We start from the raw sequence: 18844 nt of genomic DNA, 5'->3' as shown, positions 1-18844 counted from the left end.
TCCACTGTGTTCGCTGGCCTGCTTGCTTTACTTTCCATCCCTCTAGGCAAGGTCCACAAATTAGCAGCCTTGTAACCCTCCCAGGACCCGGTTCTTGGGACCTTCGGAAGAAAAAGGCAGTCAGAGAAACATGAATGCGCTAATCGGGAAACCAGCGTTTCAGCCCACTCGGCCACGCGGGCCATCCACTCTAACGACTTTCACCTCTCCTCGCCTCGGCTGGCTGGAGGGGCGGGGAACCCGGCAGTAAAGAGGAGGACCAAAGTGGGGGCCTGCTTGAATGAAACAATGTAACAATTGATGTGAGGCCTCGCCTCGCTCCCACTCCCCAGCGATCCTATAGGCGAGGTCCCAGTGACTGCCCCTCCTCATTGCTCCGTTTTCTTGTCCATTACGCGCTATCCCTCCGCCTCTCCTTCTTTCTTTTCTTTTCTTTTTTTTCCGTTCTCCTTCACCCCCCCTCTTTCCCCCTTTCTCCAGCTCCGTGTCATTTCCTCCTTGCGCTCGCTCGCGGCCCGAGCGTCTCCAGCCGGGAGAGTAGGCGGAGCAGGGCGGTGCGGGGTGGCGTAGCGCTGGAGGGCGATGGTGGCGGAGCTGCTGGGGGCGGAGGCAACGTAGCCCCCGCGGAAAAGGAGCCCCGCGGCGCCTGAGCCGAGCGGAGGATGGAGAACCGGCCTGGGTCCTTCCAGTACGTCCCTGTGCAGTTGCAAGGGGGGGCGCCCTGGGGCTTCACCCTTAAGGGGGGTCTGGAACACTGCGAACCGCTCACAGTGTCGAAGGTAAGAACTGGCTGGCGGCTCTGTCCCAGCGGTGCCCAACTTTGAATGGGCAAACGGGTGTGCAGGCTGCCGTGGGACGGGGCCCTCAGACCAACTTTGAAACTTGGCCCGGACTGGGGGTGAAAGCCCCCCTGTGGCGCATTAGCAGCACGGAGGGCTCTTGCCACTAGCCCAGTCAGAGACACCCCTTAAGGGTGGTGGGAGCACGGATGAGAGCAAGGCTGGCCCCGGGCTAGAGTCCTGTGCGCAGACACACTCGGGAGGCTCTGGGGGCAACTTTTGCTCCCCCACGTCGGGGCGGCTGCTCCCCTCTGTTTGACTGGAGGAAGTGGTGGCTGGTGGGGGTTTCTTCTTAGAAGTTCCCGCGCCCCTGCCGGACAGTGAGGGGTGAAGGGACAGCCAAGGCGGCTTGGCAGCTTTCTCAGCAGCGTTGGCCTTCCGTCGACCGGCGGGCAGTCCCGCCGGGGCAGGTTGCAGGGCGAGGGTCTGGTGTGGGAACGGAGATGAGGCATTGGTGGCTTTCGTCAACCTCACTTCCCACGGCCGGACGCGCGCACATCCATTCAGCTGGCGGGGCGTTGCTGCTGCCGCTTCGGCTCGGCCTTTCCCTCCCTCCCGAGTCCTGTCCCAGCGCCGGCGAGATTTCCTGCACGTTGAGAAGTGTGGAGGAAACTTTGCGCCATGGAGCGCAGCTGTGCTGGAGCTGCCGCCGCCGCCGCCGCCACCGCTGCCGCCGCCGCCGCCGCCGCCACCGCCGCCGCCGCCGCCGCCGCCGCCGCCGCCACCGCCAGGGTTTGTTTGTTTTAGGAGGCTGTGATCTGCTGGAAGCCAAGTTGCAGCTGAGGACCTGGGAGAGGAGCTCTCCTAAGTGCCCCAGGCGATCACAGTATCCCCAAGGCGAGCCATCCCTGGTAGGGGTGAGGATGGGGGGCGCTGGGGCTGTTACTTGGAAGAGAGATTTGTAGGACGACACACCTTGAGGCGCCAGATTCCCAAGTAAATGAACCTCATGTACGTTATCCCATTTTTTTGTTTTTGTTTTTCTTAAATGCTCACATCTGAAAAGCCCTTCCAACCCGTTCAAGTTGCAGTTGGGGTTGTAGATGTGGGTTCGGGCTGGAGATAGAAAGATGTGGCTTCTCAGTAGGGAACAAATGTCACTTTTTCTTTGGCTTTTTAACGTTGGTGACGTCTCAGCGGGGGTTAGTGAATGCCGGTCCCCCCCGCCCCCCCCCCCCGCCCAGGAACCTGTGCTGCTTTTCAACTTACATTGGAGCTGCTGGTTTACTTGTAGTGTAGGGGTCGTTCAGACCTTGGGGCCCACACCATTAGCAACCCTGGGGTGTTGTCATGGGATGTACCCATCAGCTTGAGCTGTCTGAGGTATGCTGAGGCGAAATTTTGAGGAGCTGTCAGGGAAACCTAGGATCTTTATCCTCCCCAAACACCAGTCACCAGCCCAGATCTTCATCAAGCACCCTCTTCTCCCATATTAGTCATGTATTTCTAACCAGCCTGAGATGCCTTTGTCACCCACTGTCATACCCCCTCTTAAGGTACTCCACCAGTATTCTCTGGAGGGAGTAATAAGCCTTCCTTCCTTTCTTTCTTCCCTCCCTCCTTCCTTCCTTTAAAAAAACAACAACAACAAAACACTCTCAAACAACCCTTTTGGAGAGGGTAATCCTGGCCTTCAGGAATTTCTCCTAATCAAACTCCTCCTCTCTCCCCTTTTTTCCACCAAGGTCACAACTGGCTATGCAGCCCTCCATGGTCTGGCAGTTCCTCCCTTTTCTTTTTCTGCTTATACCATCCACAGAATTTCCACAGTCTGCCTAAACAACCTGCCTTGGAGTGGTCATTTTTCACCTCTGCCCAAGGCTGACCAATCCTGAGAGGCACCAGAGAGAGTGTTTGCTACTGTGGTGCTAGATTGTTTTGTGAGCCATCACTAGCATGGCAGGGGGTGTTACTAAGTATGGGGCAGCCAGCAATTTGTGGTCTGGCTGGGGGATTATTTGAGGGTAGATGAGGGTTTCCTTGGCCAAGCTGCTGAGGAAGTGACTCGTGTGTTGAGAGGCAGGGTGCCTTTTAATGATTCCCTTTCCATTGAATGTAAAGTTGACCTCTATTATATGAACGCTCATTATTACACACATTTGGAGATGCATGGGGTAAAATCATTTCTCCCATCCCTCCTAAATAGCCTGGCTCCTTACAGTAAAAACGAGTTTTATATAACTTGGTTAGCCCCAACATTATATAAAGGGGCCATAGTATTTTTTAAGTGCAGTGCTTTGCCTGTATTTTTTCTTTGCCAAGACACTCTGTGGCACATTTCATTAATCCTTTTTTTTTTCCATTTTTCTACCTTAGTTTTGTTTTCCCTTATGCTTCAGGACAATACAGCTTTCTTCTTGAAAATAGCCTCAGTCTGTACACACTGGCGCGGATGGGGTAGAAAGGTGTAGAAAGAGAATTGCATTGGCAGGTGAAAACTTGGATTCAAATCCTTGCTCTGCCACTCAGTAGCTCTGGGATCCTGCAAAAATCACTTGCTCGCCGTGGGCTTAGGTGTCCACATGTCCACAATGAGGTTTAAGTGGGTGGTCTTTAAATAAGATTATGATGGTCTAGTAGTCAATCCTTTATGCTAGCTTTGACCCTTTTCTCCTCAGAAGGGTTGAGGACTAAGGAAGAAGACAATGCTTTGTTCCATTTGCGTACAGGGTTACTGTTTATAATGTGTTTCACATCCCTTATTTCATTAGCGTCTTACAGCCACCGTCTGAGGCAGGCAGGGAAGGTTATGGAGAAACTGATAGAAAAACTGGCTGTGACTCACTGAGTGACTTGCCTAAGTCTGTCATACAGTGAGTCAGTGGTAGGCTCCAAGTCTATCATATTTTCTACTACTTGGAGAGTTTCTTGATACTTCTGGTAGTACTGCCGTTTGTAAAGGTGCATGGGTCAATAATCTTCAGGGATGTATCTAGTCTTGGCAGGTTCCCACCCCAGTGATTCTTTCCATGCCAGCCTATGGTTCCACAGTAGGTGAGGATTGGGTTGCAGACATTCCCTGATGGAGTCTAAACTCAGGGAGTAGGAGAGGACTATTTTGGTGACTCCAAATCACTTGTGATGATCTCAGGTCAGGCAGAGACGGAGGTAAGGTTCAAGAACCATAGTGGGAAATGGAGAACCTCCGTGAGTGTTATGGGAAGATAAACAAACAGGATTTGGAGATGGCCTGTGTAAAAGGTGGAGGCATCTTGGGAGTGGACAAATTTGAGAAAAGGTGATTAGTGGGAAAAGAGTGCATGGAGTGTGAAAGTCTACCTTATATTTGTCATGGGAGAAGCTTTGGACCAGGAAATGATCATGTTGGGGAAGTCACTGATTTCTATCAGCTCCTGTGATTTCCCTGAATGTGGGGAATTTAGCTGCCCAAGTTATGGAGACTGGTACAGTCTTCTCCTGACAATCAGATGACAAAGAAAGAGGAAATGTTAAAAAAAAAAAAAGCTACTGTTCATTATCCCAAATGTTACGGGATGGTTTATAATTTCCCCATACACTGTGGTGTTCCCAAAGAAACATGATCCACAAGGGAATTGGGCGCATGACCTTGGTGTTATTGTTTTGGTTAGTGTCTTATACACCTCATCGACCCAGGGCGGCTGTCTGGATGAAGTGGGGATTCTCTTCTAATCAGCTATGTCTATTTTGCTATCTTCGGGTCCCCCTCTACAGTATAGACAGCCATCTATGTACTTGGCTCCCTGTACTGGAAAAGATCCTCTTTGGGGATGGGTGACCTTTCCAAGGTTCTGGCACTAATGATTCTGCATCAAATAGGACCTCTGAAAGGCCTCAGAGAGTCACATTATATCCCCCCCTCTTTCTGAGAGAGAGAGAGAGAGAGAGAGAGAGAGAGAGAGAGAGAGAGAGAGAGACTCTGAGCTATAGAGTCAGGTTCCTATACTCATTTTGTTATTGGAAATGTGCACTGAGGTTGGCAGAGGGTGGAGACAAGAAAGGGTGGAGACCAGTGTGGGGGATGCAGGAAAAGGAGAAGGAGGAAAATTGGGTGGGAGGATAAGACAGGGCAGAAGACAGGCTTACCCCCTACATATTTGCACTTTCCCTGGTCTGTTTTTGGTGGCAGTCTCCGTCTGGCACAGTGAAGGAAGTAGGAGCTATAGTTACTGCCCTGTGACAAAGTAGGGGGGTGGGGGTGTAGCAAGGAGGAGAAAGAAGCTTCAGATCCTCTACTTACTGTGCACTGATGTCACTATATCATGTCATCTTCTCTAGACCCAAGTTTCTATTGGCAAAGTGGGGTTAGGCATACCTGCCCAGTCTTTGTCATCAAAGATGATATGAGAATGAATTGGGCAAACTCGAATATTATTTGCTGTCCTTAGCCTAGGAAAATGGCAGGGCATGTTCTTTAAGTTGTTTTTAGACTTCCCCCACCCACAGTGATCTTGTTTCTAGAAGAAGCATACAAAGAGGCAGTTGAGATTTCAAGAGGACATGGGTAAAGTCAGATTGACACTCTCTTCTGGCTGGCAGTAAATTTGGCTGTAAGTTTGGGTGCACAGGTTGTATTATATGAGAAACGATAGTTCCTGTGAAACATTTTCGGCTGTGTTACAGGCTGGACTCACCCCCAGACCAGGGCTTGGCATTCATGAAGGAAACTTCATGGGGTGTGCTTCTTGGGAACTTAGTCCAACCTGGTTTCTTACATGAATCCTCTCATCATCTCTGCCTCTAGAATCAGCAAAGATGTCTACTGCTTCAGTTCCCCAACTGCTATCCTCTCCCAGAAAGTGGAAGGCCTTTGGGAACATGAGGTAGGAATTAAGGGAGGCAGAGCAAGAAAGGCAGGTGGTATGTCTGGTAACCCTTGGCTGAGCTTCGGGTACACACTACTTTTGGGCCTACTGGGCTATCATAATACACCTGATACCCTACTGAGATGCACACGTGTGCACCCTGAAGTGAAAAAGGCCAAGGCTTTTAGAGAGTTTTCCTCACCAAAACCTCAGACAAAGAAAATAATTCAATTCCAGCTGGATGACACTTGAGTGCTGTCCCTTAGAAAGAAATTAAAACAATTTATCCCTTTGCTCTTCCCAATCCCTTTCCAGGAATTTTTCTTAAAAGGAAAAGAAAAGAGAGACACAGACCTGAGATTGGTATTTATGGAGTGATAATCTGGAGGGAACATCACAGTTTTTGTAGTTAGGCTTCTTCAGAACCGGGGGGGGGGGGCGGGGGGGGAAGAGATGCTGGCCCATTTGAGAAAAGTTAATGAAGAACAGCAGAGATTAAGTGAAGGGCTGTTCTCACTAGCCCCCTACACACACACGCACCCTCCCCCCTCACCCCACCCCAAAGGGCAGATTCAACTCAGGGCTGCTAATCTAATGCTGTTCTTGGAGGAGACCTAGAATCACAGATTCTGAGTGAGGAGGGCCTTTTGGAAGTCACATGGTCTTATTCTTAACCAATCCATGAGCCTACTGTGCAGTAGCTCTGAGCTTATTCTCCTGTGGTCATGGGGGAGCTCACTTCATTATTAGCCAGTCCATTTCACTGTTGGAAAGTTTTGACCGTGGGCAGCTTTTTCTTAAGTTGAGTAGCAATTGTTGTCCCTCTACCCTATCTACCATCCATGGGTCCTAGATCTACCTTCTGGGACCACACAGAGCAAGGGTGCTTTCTCTGTCTTAGCACAGCCTTTGGCAGGTCTGAAGACAAAGAGTTTGTCCCCTTGTTTCACTTTTCTGGGCTGAAGAGCCCTAGCTCTTTCAGCTATTGCATGTGGGATCTGAGATCCATCCTCCTCTCCTGTTTCCTCCTCTCATTCTGGATGCATGCCAGCCTGTCCATGTTCCTCTTGAATTATGGAGCCCACAGTTGAATACAGTAACTGAGGAGAGTCTGACCAAAGTTGAGTAGCACCATTCTTAAAAAAAAAAATACAGCTGAAAGACCACTTTGGCTTTTTCTGGAGTCCATGCCGTATGAAGATCCTGCATCGCACTAAGCCTTTTAGTGGAGTTATCTGTGCTGCTGCTAAGCCATACCTGCACAAGACCCCTGCACAGGCATCTGGGATAGCCACATAATAAATTTGGGAGGGACACATTTCACCTCTTACTATTGATTTAGAATTGCCCCTAGCTCAGGCCAACCTTGGGAAAAGTGTTCTGAGGGAGATGAAAGAGAGGACATAAGCCCTGACTTCAAGGAGCATATATGTTTATACAAAGAATTACAGAGAAGGAATTTGTATAATAGAAGAAGGAAGTGGCATTTGATGAATAGTTTCAAAGTCAAAACTCTAGAACATCAGATTTATTTTATTTTTCCCCAACTGCTAGCTTGGAATTTGTAGGAGTAACCTCTCTAAACTTAATTTTCCTCTTCTGGGAAAAATAGGTATCTCCAACATTGAAGATACTGACTATATATGACATACAAACAGCCTCGAACTTAGAGCCCCATGTAGAAATTTTGACACAGAAGCTCCTGTCCCCAACCCCTGTCAGATATTTAGCTCCCTGCACATCGCCACTGGCACTGACTGCAAATACTCCTGCTATTGCTCTAATCCCTGGGTTCCGAGGTCCTTTGTTCTGTACCTGGAATATGCACAAAGAGTTACTCCTGCTGGAGGTCTTGCACCCACAGCCTCATCCCCCCATGTCCTCATTTCCACCAGTTTGTCATCTAAGCTCAGCAAATAAATACCTTTTCTTGCTACTAATGCCCTGACCAGAGAGTGTATTGAAGTGGAACTTAATCCTCATTATTACTGCAGGATGAGAGACATGGAAAAGACAGTGTCTAGGACACGTATCCTACGGATACAATGTTATTGATAGTAACTGGGTTCAGAACAGTTTTGGAAAGGCCTATTTAATTCATAGTTGGTGACTGATGAAATTACAGAATCTAACTACCATTTATAATATTCTATCTACAGAAAACTGTATTCAAAGTTCCAAGATGCTTATTTACAAAAGGTATTCTTGGAGAACAATCCATTCATAAGTTAGGGACAATAAGTGCTCTAGATACCTCTGTTACACAGATCTGGATGGGTTTGGGGTCTCTAGTACTATTAGTGCCCAAGATGCTCATATCCTTGAGTATGCACGTGCATAGTATACAAGTATGCATGGTTAAATTTCTCTCTGAAACTGAACTCCAGGTTTATCTGAGTTATCTTGTTATAAGCAAGTGACCCTTTTATATTGCTTTTGTTGGTACCTAGGTCACTTTCAGCTTCTGTGGAGCCAATATTTTGTCTCCTGGTTCTCCCCTGAAATACCCCCTTCAGACAGACTTCAATTAAGTCATTAATGAATAAGTTGAGATATTTTTCCTGGCTAAAGTTTGTGTTCCAAGGACTGGGATGGGGTAGAGGTTTGTCTCCTTACACCGCTTTGCCCCATCCGGTGTAAATAGGCCAAGTGGAGAGATCGTCTTAGGCATTAGTTTTGCAAGGGATGATCCGTTCTTCCTCACATCACACTGGCATGTTTACTTGGCACAAAGCCATCCTGGCTGGGCACTGAAGTTGCAAGGATCAACATGACTTGGTTTCTCAAAGTAATTAACCCCTTCATCCCCTTTGACTTCACCTTCACTCCCTCTCCTCTGACAATGTGAGTCTGTGACTATGCCATGTCACAGAGTGAGCACAACCTAGTAGCAACAGAGACACATTTTCCATGCATCCAGGCTGCCCTTCTTTCATGTCCTGTCTTTGATTCCCAGCCCCCACCCATCAGCACCAGTTGCTTGAGGCCTGTATTTTGGACTGTCTGATTCAAGTGCCATTGCCTCTTTGTTCATTCATTGACTGTTCTGCCCTCTGTCCAAAACCCAACTTTTTCCTCTTCTTTGGTCACAGTGGGCCCTTCTAGTCTGGTGTACTAGCTTACTCCATCTTGGCTTAGCCATGCTTCCGGTGCGGGGTGAGAGAAGCTCACAGAGTTAAAGTTGATGAAGTTTGAAAACACTCAGCAAATTGATAGCTGAATTAGGGGGAAATTTTCTCACGCTGTGTCTCTCTCTATCCTGTTTCAGCAGAGGACAGGACCTTTGCCGTATTCCAGATACTCTCTTATCCATTTGCTGAGTAATCTTGCCATGTTACTTCACCTCTCTATACCCTCCTGTTTCTTCTCAGACTCTCCGTGAGGCAAGCTTTTGCTTTATTGAAGAGGTGCTAAGGGCTCAAGGATCCTTTCTTGGTCTAGGCTGTGGAAGTGTGAAGGTTGATTGACAGCAGGCTGTTCTTACAGTGCGTTGCTTTTCTCCACACTACTGCTTCCTATCTTTCCAGAAGTGGCTGTTTCCTGGTATGTTCTCAGAGATGGCATGCGGCATGGTCTGTTAACTTTCACTCAAGTCTTTTAATGTTACATCTGTGAGGAATGTGGGAGGTGGGACTAATCTGACAGGATCAAGGGTTAAGCCCAGTGATGGACAGACCCTTTGTGGTGTCTTTGGCCCCCACCCTAATGCCACTCAGCAGATTCCTAGCTGTATGGTCGTCTCTTTTCCTGAGCCTCTGGCAGGGAACTTTTGAATGGTTCCCCTATACTGCCTTTCATGGTCCATCGGAAATTGATTTTTCTTTGGGGGAGGGGGTTGGGGGTGAGATGAGGTAGGGCTAGGAGTAAATCTGGTTCAACTAGTTATTCTGGAAATGGGCTAGAGTCTCATGGCTGCAGCCCCATCTTTGCTTATGAGAAGATGACATGTTCAAGCTTTGTTTTTGTTGGGCTTCTTTGCTGTTTTCCATTTCTTTGTGTTTGATGTAAGTAAAAGCTCCTGTAAAAAACTTCTGCAGGTAGGCAGCTTTTGATGGCATCTTATCTGACTGAGATGGCGAGTGATGACATCTTGGAGTCTCAGGGGTAAGTATCAGGTTTTGACTCTCATGTTCTTTGGAGGACTTGACTGAGAGTTTAGAGCTCTGTGTAAATTTATATTTGCAATGAGGGAGTATCAAGACAGGCTGACAAGGGGACCAGGCAAGGACCTAGGGGCTCCACTTGTGTAGATGTGCCTCACTGGGTGGAGGCCATGTAGTTTGGTTGGATCTCAGCAACCTCTTGAACCCAAGGTTCAAGATACGGCCTAGATATGGTGGGATGGAAGAGGTAGTGGACCTGCTATGTGGCAAATACTGCTGTTTCTAGGTGTTTTACATATATTCTCATTTAATTTTTTCTGTAACTCTTTGAGGTAGATATCAATGTCCCCATTGTGCAGATGAGGGGACTGAGGCTCAAAAAAACTTAATAGACTCCAAGTCACACAGGAAGTGGAAAAGGTGGCATTCAAATTAACTTCTCTCTGACTCCAAGTCCCAGGTTCTTTTTATAATATCATGTTTTCATAGGTGAAAAGAAGAAATTGAGAAAGAGCTGGATAAGAATATGAGGGGGAATGAGATAGAGAAATGAGAGAAAAAAATATATATAGAGAGAGATTAGAGACTCAATCTCTAATTTAGTGTAAAAAACGGTAATATTACCAACACTCCCCTTAGGGTTCAGGGTGAAAGGAAGGGTTTTGAGGTGTTTTATTTTAAATCTCAAATCAGTGTAAGGGGTATGAGTTTGGATTCAGGAGACCTGAAGTTCTGACTTCGCTTTGCTGATCATTATTTATTTATCACTGGGCAAGTCATTTATCTCTGTGTGTCTCAATTTCCTCATTTGCAAAATGAAAATAATAAAACTTACACTTTTTTTTCTGGTAGGGAGGGTGATTGATTTTATCTTTCATATACTCAATGTGTATGTGATTTAAGAAAGAAAGAAAAAGCCTTCCACAGGTGTCCCTTATTAAACAGCAGTTCTCTTAAGAGAATTTTGAACTTAAAAAATGAAGTTTCTGAAGTTACCAAGTTATTGAGAGTTTGTGTCAAATGGGAGGATACCTTTAACCTGATGCCTGCTGCTGCCACAAGTTGGAAGACCAGAGAGGATTTCTGGCTAATGTCTGAACAGCCAGCAATTTGAAAAGGCCATATGAAACCTTGTTTGTCTCCTACCTAAGAACCCTCAATTAAGCCTCCAACCAATCAATCAACACACCAGTCAACACATTTGTCAAGTACTTTGTAAAGTGCCTAACTAGAAACTAGAGACTTCAAGAGATAATCACCATAGAAGACCTCTTTCCTGGAGATGACAGTTTTGTTGAAGAGAGGCACTACTGCAAGTCCAGGAAACCATGGGGTAGGATCTAGGAGCAACATTTTTCAGTGAGAAGAGATTTCATTATATTTGTGGTTGGGGAGCTTTGTGGAAAAAGGAAGTAGAATTGGAGCTAGGCCTTGAGGGATATACTATAGGATATAAGAAGGTTGGGGAGGAAGAAAAGCATTCATTCCAGTTAGTGCATGCGCTGTAAGTCCTCAAGACACAGATAGGAGACTGAGGCCTGTTGGTTCACCCCACAGTGAACTAACAGCGTGAGCTCCACAAGGGCAGGGGATGTGTTGTTTTTTTCATTTACTCACTTATTCATTCACTAACTTATTGAGTACCCATTCTAGGAGCTGAGCTGTTCTTCCTATGGCCTATGAAATCATCACAGAGCTACATAAATTTCACTTGCATTTGTTTTCTAACAAATGCATCCATAGTGCATATCCTGGACCAGGCACTGGTTAACATATATTAACTCATTTATTAACCTCATTTTACAGATGAGGAAATTGAGGCATAGAGAGGTTAGGTAATTTGCCCAATGTCGTACTGCTTGTGTGGCTGGATAAATGAATCAATAGACCTCTGCTTGATTGTTGCAGAGTGGTGATTTATAAAGGTGAATGGCTTTGAGCCAGTTATCCTGAAGAACCTAGAAAACTGGGCTATAGAATGGCTTCAAGTTGGGAGTAGGTAGCCATTTTGTTGTTTGGGAGGATTAGAGTTAATGTGTTAAAAATAAAGCCCCTAGCACAGTACTAGCCACATCGGTATTTCCACAAGGAAAGAGTTGAACTGAACAATAGCAGGGCACATTTTAAGGGAATCAGTCACATTGGCAGTGTGCTGACTGTTATACATTAGCAAGTTAGATCTGAAGAAGCGGAGGACAGGTAGGACTAAGAGGAGAATCCAGTATTTCTAATCTAGAGGGTTCTAAGTGGTGATGGGGGGTGAGGGGACTAACCAGTTGCAGTTCAGCTTGGGATCTTCTGAGACTGAGGTGTCTGTAGGACAATCAAGTTAAGTCCCATAAGCAGTTCAAAAAACAAGAGGATTTGTTTGCTTAAGGCCACTGATCAGTTAAAACAACAAATCATTATTTTAGGAACATAATGGTTAACATAGACAATTTACTAATGTGCTGATTGTTGTGCAAATTAGATAATTGCCAGACAATCTCATGCCCCAGCAGACATTGGAACAGGCTTGCATTGTTATTTAATTGGCCTTTCTGGTCATAGCTTGGTCTTGCTATCTCCTCCAATCTGCAGGATGTCTGGTGACCTCAGGTGTTACTGGTTGAAGTTCTTTCTGTCTAACTTAGTACTTTTAAGTGATGGGGAAGTTAAAAAATCAAACAAAAAAAAAGTAGAAGAAACTGCCAAAAGGCCAGACTTTAGACATGAAGCTTGAAATGTTAAAATGTTCTAGGCTGTGAAAAGAAAACCTCAGTTGACTTGCCAAGATGTTTAAGGATTGTTTTCTCTATATGAAAAACACAATGTGGAGGTTTGGAAAGCAAACCTCAAACCACTGGAGTTTCAAGTCGGTGCTGCATTTTTGTTGTTAGCACTTTCATATTCTCTGCATAGTGTCGTGTTATTAATCTGTGAATATCATTGTTAATATTTCTACAGTAGTGTTGGTTCTTAAATGTGACCTTCGAAAAAGCACTGTTAAACTTGCAAGTATTTAATTGCCTTCAGTGGTGTCTTCACCAAATTTTCATTCTGATTTTTATATTAAAAATGAGGAGGAAATAGGGCTTTATTTTACAAATGCATTTGCTGCAAGTTTTGGTGGAAAACATTGCTTTATTATTAAGAGACTTGCAAATTTGGAGTGATTATCTGACCCAAACCCTAGCTCTTGATGCCCTGAATACTTACAGGTAATTCTCAGGAAAGTTTACTTTGTGTGCAGAAGGGCCTGCCGATCTCTCTCCTGCCCCCAGCTTCTTAGATCTACTTTCTAGATCCGTTACTTCTTTTGTGCAGCATCACCTGCTTTTCTGCATGGTGAAAAACTGAAATTCAGAATGTTGTGAAGATCCTGGTGCTATGGAATTTGGTCTGTTCACTCCCTCCCTACCTCTTTGTAGACAAAACTTACTTCTTGTTAAATGGCTAATGGGCACATGGGTTCCTTTACCTAACTCTCCTTTCTGACAAGTGAAATATCTTGTAACTTATATTAGAAATTGATTTGCTGGGGGTGTGTTTGTGAAAAAGACTACCTGAGTGCTCTGGCTTTTACAAGAGTCAGCTTGCTAACTTCTCTCTGTGGTGAGAGCCCTGCCTGGTGGGAGGATTATACTCTCTCCCCTCTGGATGTAAAGGGTTAAATAAGTAATTTTCATGTTTTCCTGTGCCGTTGGCTGGAGAAATGTGCAGTGTTCTGAAACCTGCTCAGGCCCTGCACATACTGTATCTGCTTAAGGAAGGTTTTGGCTCTTAGCCCTTCTCAGCTGCATTAGGGTTCAGGTTACATCCCTCTCCCCTTCCAGCCACTAATAAAAGCCAAAAGAATTAAGGATCAGGGAGAGTTAATTCCCACTGCTAAGACCTAGGTGGGGCCCTTCCAGCTCTCATCCCAGCTTCTAGGTTGGAGCCCTAATTTAAGGCTGAGCTCTAGTCTAAGCCTGTAAGTGACAGTGATCTGGAACAGGCCCCAGAAAAGCACTTGACAATCAGGTTTTGCCCTACGCTGGCAGTTCAGCAGTTTCTCTCTCCCTCTCTCTTTCCCTCCCTCTCTCCCTCTCTTTATCCCTCCCTCTCTCTCTCTCTCCCTCCCCCTCTCTCCTTCTTCCCCCTCTCTCTCTCCCTCCCTCCCCGTGCTCCTCTCTATTGGGATCTTGGAAGAGACCAGTGACCCCAGGGGCCAAGCCAGCTGATATTATTACAGAAATGGAAATGATGTATCATAGTCCCTCTCTCCTAAACTGGAAGATTTGGATAAAACTTCTACTTGTTTTTAAAGTCTCTGACCAACTTCAGTACAACATTAGGAGTCTCATTCAGAATAAGAAATGTCATTGATATCTCACCCATCTTAAAAGAGATGCAAAGTAATGAGGTCTGAGATAGTGAGCTAAGACAGAGGGCAGTTTTGAAGGAGGATCTCGCAAGAGCTGGGACAGGCAGGAAGAAGCCTCTTTGTGGAAGAACTACAGAACTTTAGTGGCCTCCTGAATGGTTTCCCTCCCTTTGATCATCCCCTCATCCCCTCCGCCCCATTTAAAATTATTGAATGGCTCTCTGCTACCTGTAGTATAGAACCCAGACTACTTCAGTCTGGTGTATGGACCATTCTCCATCTGGCTCTAGTCTTACTTTCTAGAACTCCTTCCAGGACCTGGATTTTTCATGCAGAATGGTTTCCTTTCTGTCCGCAAACACACCTGGACAATTCTGGCCTCCAAATCTCATCCTGATGTTCTTTAAGTGGCTCGGCTTCACACTGCATTCTTGGGAGGCTTTCTCGTCTCTTCTTTGCCCTACCCAGTGGGGCCTAACCTTCAAGCTCTAGCTCTAAGCCTCAAGGGCATCATCTCAGTCTGCTTCTGGCGGAACTAATCTCCTGTTTTTGGAATGCTAGAGTTCTGATTTTCCAGTAGAAATTTTGGGGTTCTTTGGCTGCCTTGTGTCTGGCTTGCTGGACCAAAATCTTCTAGAGGACAATGGCTATCTTTACCATACTCAGCACAGAGCACAGAATAGACTCGCCGTAATGATTGGCTGGAAGAGTCAAGCAAAAATTTTGTACTCAATAATTGATCATTTTCGCCTTTCCACTCCCAATCCAAAATTAGAAAGAGGATATGACTTGAAGAGCTGGATATACTAGCCAAGTTTTCCGGTCTTTCTGTGGCACCTCGTAAGTGGGGTCAGCCTTGAATGACACACATGTGAGCTAGGGACAGAAAACATACAGAAGGAAATAGTGGTGTGGGCAGAAGATGAGAGGGATCCCAGATTCAACCCTAGATGAGAGGGGAGATGGCAGAAAGGAAGATGGGGGTGGTTACCTGCTTGTCCCAGAGCTGCCTGGAGTTTGGTTTGCAACAGTTGGGTTTCTTGCTGCTGTAGCTCTTGTGCGTGAACTATGTTTCTGAGGCTTGTATGTGGGAGAGGCCTGCTGCTTTATGATTACAGCATTCCCCTTGCTGTTGGGAAGGGTTGCTGTGAGACTCTTAAAACAGCAGCCACCCGTCTTGTTGCTATGTGTTCAGGGAGGGTATAGTGTGAGTCTTCTGCCTGACTCAAGTATTTTCACTGCTTCTGCTGAAAGAAGGTAGCTTTATATGAACATACTGTGTGTTTGTGTGTGTGTGTGTGTGTGTGTGTGGTTGTGTTTTCACTTTTGCTGAAGCAAGCCCTAACGTGTTCTGTCAGACTAGCCTTGGATGTGACTCACCGTCTGGTATTTATACCCAATGCCTTAAGTGTCCTCATTATTTGACCACGACATTCCTTTTCTCACTATTTTACTCAAAGCTGAGAATGCTGAGAAGGGCCAGAAAGAACCATCCCTGTCCTCCTTCCTAATCTAATTGGTGGCTAATTGTCTCTGTGGAAGTCAATTAGGTTATATCAGGGCACTAAAAGAAACAGATTGAAACTCACAGTGGCAGTACTGTGACAGTTTAAAAGACACACTGTGGGTGCTTCTTTTAGTTTTTTCCTGTCCAGACTACTGCTGGAGAGGTTGTCTTACTGGAGCAAACTTTAGGAACACGTCTTAAAAGGGACCCCAGGAAGTCTTTGTCCTTATTAGGATCACATAGTAAGTTTGAAAGGAGTAAAGACAATTTGAATAAGTCTTAGAGGAGATAATTTAGCCTTTTCAGGTACTGGTGGAAGAAACAGAGAATATTACCTTTCTCCTTACTTCTCTTCCCATTAAGGGCCTTCTGAAGTTGAAAATTTTGTCTTGGAAGCATGCTCCTAGAGTGTGGGAATGGTAAACCCCATCAGGGTCACTGTTGTTATCAAAGGGACAGAGCCTCAGAGAGGAAGGACATGCCTGCTAGCATGGTCATTTGGAGGCCAGGCAGCCAGTAAATCATTCGAGAATGAATTAGAAGTTCAAAGGGCAGGAGGGAATTCTTTGGCTGACCTCATAGGTGCTTGAAAAATCAAAGGGATAGCTAATGTGCTTTTATTTTTGAGGGCTATTTCGAAGGGGCAAGGGAATGGAAGTGCACAGTAGGAAATTGACATTGCTGCTTTCGTGTGCTTGGGAGCCTTTAATTCTGGGCTGGGGATGATTAAAGTTACCATTAATTAAATGCCAGTTATGTTCTGGGAATTTTGTATGTGTAATCTCTAATCTCATCACTACTGTAAATTAAGTGATAGTATCCCTATTTTACAGATGGAAAAAACGAGGCTCAGAGAGGCCAAACAACATTCTCAAAGTAACAAAGCCAGTAAGTGGTAGAGCTGTGATTTGAACCCAGGTCTGCCTGACCTCAAATCCTATGCTTGTCCCACTATACTTTGGAATTTTGTTTAAAAGACAAAATTGTGTGTCTCATGATCTCTTTCTAATACCAGTATTAACTATTCCTGTGACCACATTCAGTGTAGCATGGTGTTGGACAAAAGTGGGTCACATAGACCAGTCATTCCCCAGCTTTCCTGGGAAGTTGTTAAATACACAGATTAGACTCTCAGGATTAAATAATATAATGTATGAGAGGTACTCAGTAGTGTCCCTATTCTAAGATGCAGAAATTGAGGCTAAGAAGGTTAAAGTAACTTTCCAAAATTAATTGGACCAGTAAGTGGCAGAGCCAGTATTCAAAATTCAGTTTATTGGATTTTAGAGTGCTGGTTCGTCCCAGCATCCCTGTTGCCTTTCAAACTGGGATGGGGGCAGGGAAGCAATAAACAAAAAGCCCAACTTGACTCTCTTGGCCCCTAGAAAGCTACCCATCTCAAATGCCCTGTTTGCCACCAAATTTTAAGTGTGGAGTGGTCTCCCTCCTGCCCTCCTTCCCTCTCTCTCTTTCTTCTCCTTTTCCTAACACTATTTGTTTAAATTGTTGTTTTGGAGATAGGTGATAAAAATTCATGGAACAAAATTGAAATTGTATAAATGGGCAAGTGTTTCTTTTTCACTAATTACTCTACCCACAGGCAACTACTATTACCAATTCCTTATGTACCCTTCCAAAGATATTGTATACATTATATACATGTGTGTAGTGTATGCTTGGTATATATTGTGTGCTCAGTGTCTCTATTTTCTCATAGCCTATGTATATTCTTTGATCCTCTCCAATCTAGTTTCTACTGAAGTTTTCCTGAGGGCCAAATTTACTGGCCTTTTCACTGTCATTATTCTTGTCTTTTCTACCCAATTATTTTATATATTATTTGTTGAATAGGTACATATTCACCTGGGTCAAAAGCCAGTTAGTATGAAAAGGTAGATGAAGAATAGTGTCCCACTCATACTTGTCCCATATCTGGCCAGGTTCACCACACTTGCTGTGCTTAGATATATTTCCTTAACTGTATCTTTCCAGACTATCTCTATACATACACAAGCAAATGTAAATATAAATTCCTTATCTTGCCTTTTGCACCTACTAAAACAATCTTCTGCACCTTGCTTTTTTCACTTACATATACTGGAGATCTTTATCGGCATATATAGGGCTGCCTCATTTTTTCACAGCCATGTTATATTTAATTATTTAACCAGTCCTTAGTATTGCTAGTCATTGGCATTGTTTCCAGTGTACCATTCTGTTCTCAAAGTCCTGTTGGCAGCATAGACACTGAACTAAGTTGTTTCTCCAGCTTCTCTCACTGTGTCTTCATTCATTCTCCTTTGTGAATCAACTGCCTCTACCATCCCCATCCCATGGATGCCCCTCAAGTTTCAGAGCTCAGCCCCCTGTTTGTGTCTTTGCCTCTCTCCAGTCTCTCTCTCTTCTTCCCCTAAAGAAAAAGCAATGATGAGATCTTATGACTCCCAAATCTCTTGCCTTAACCTTTTTATCAGAGCTCTAGGCTCTTAAATTGTCTGATGGACAGTGTCGACTTGAATAATTTTTTTCTTTTTTTTTTTCTTTTCTTTTTTTCTTTTTTAAGGGTTAGGGTTAGGGTTAGGGTTAGGGTTAGGTTTAGGGTTAGGTTTAGGGTTAGGGTTAGGGTTAGGGTTAGGGTTAGGTTTAGGGTTTAGGGTTAGGGTTAGGGTTAGGGTTAGGTTTAGGGTTAGGGTTAGGGTTAGGGTTAGGGTTAGGTTTAGGTTTAGGGTTAGGGTTAGGGTTCTTTTTTCTTTTTTAAAAATCTCAAATCCCAATATGTCTAAAATGGAACTTGTTATCTTCTCATGCCAAACAGGCTCTGTCCTTGGCCTCCTGCCTCCCACTCAGCTGGCATTGAAATATTGGAGTGACTGCTTATTCATCCCCTATATAACCACATGCTCAGTCTTTCTTCCTTCAAAATAGCCCTCTATTCCCTTCTTTTCAATTCCTGCTACTCTCCACCCTCTTCCAAGCTTTTATTACTTTATTTCTGGATTTCTGGATTCCTGACTGGCTTCCTGGCCTCTAGGTTCATCCCTTTCAAATTTACCCTGTAAGTCACTTCCCCAATCTGAGAATTTTAGTTTCCCTATTTGTACAATGAGGAAGCTGGACTGATGGGTTGATTTCTGTAGTCCTTTCCAGCTCTAACATTCTAGACCAGCAATGTTCCTAAGCAGTATATTTCTACCTCCCACCATGCCACTTCCTATACTGCCCCCCTCACTGAAATAGTTATTGCTCCATGTTCCTAGCAGTGCTTT

At 45.0% G+C, this 18844-nt stretch overlaps 1 protein-coding gene across 3 annotated transcripts in view; it reads left to right on the top strand.

Annotated features, from left to right (window-relative positions):
* Positions 1-467: 467 nt before the first annotated feature.
* SHROOM4 (shroom family member 4) overlaps positions 468-18844 on the top strand; it is a 233778-nt gene continuing 215401 nt past the window's right edge. The window contains exon 1 of one of the 3 annotated variants that reach the window (XM_019717324.2): positions 468-779. In XM_019717324.2, the coding sequence (XP_019572883.2) occupies positions 663-779 (117 nt within the window). In that variant the 5' untranslated portion in view covers positions 468-662. The remainder of the gene's footprint in view (positions 780-18844) is intronic. The other 2 variants (XM_074323223.1, XM_019717326.2) reach the window with 2 other exon arrangements.

The sequence above is a fragment of the Rhinolophus sinicus genome, chromosome X (assembly GCF_036562045.2).
Source record: "Rhinolophus sinicus isolate RSC01 chromosome X, ASM3656204v1, whole genome shotgun sequence".
Classification (NCBI taxonomy): Eukaryota; Metazoa; Chordata; class Mammalia; order Chiroptera; family Rhinolophidae; genus Rhinolophus; species Rhinolophus sinicus.
The sequence above is the reverse complement of the archived record's forward strand: the minus strand, read 5'-3'. Positions and strand labels throughout refer to the sequence as shown.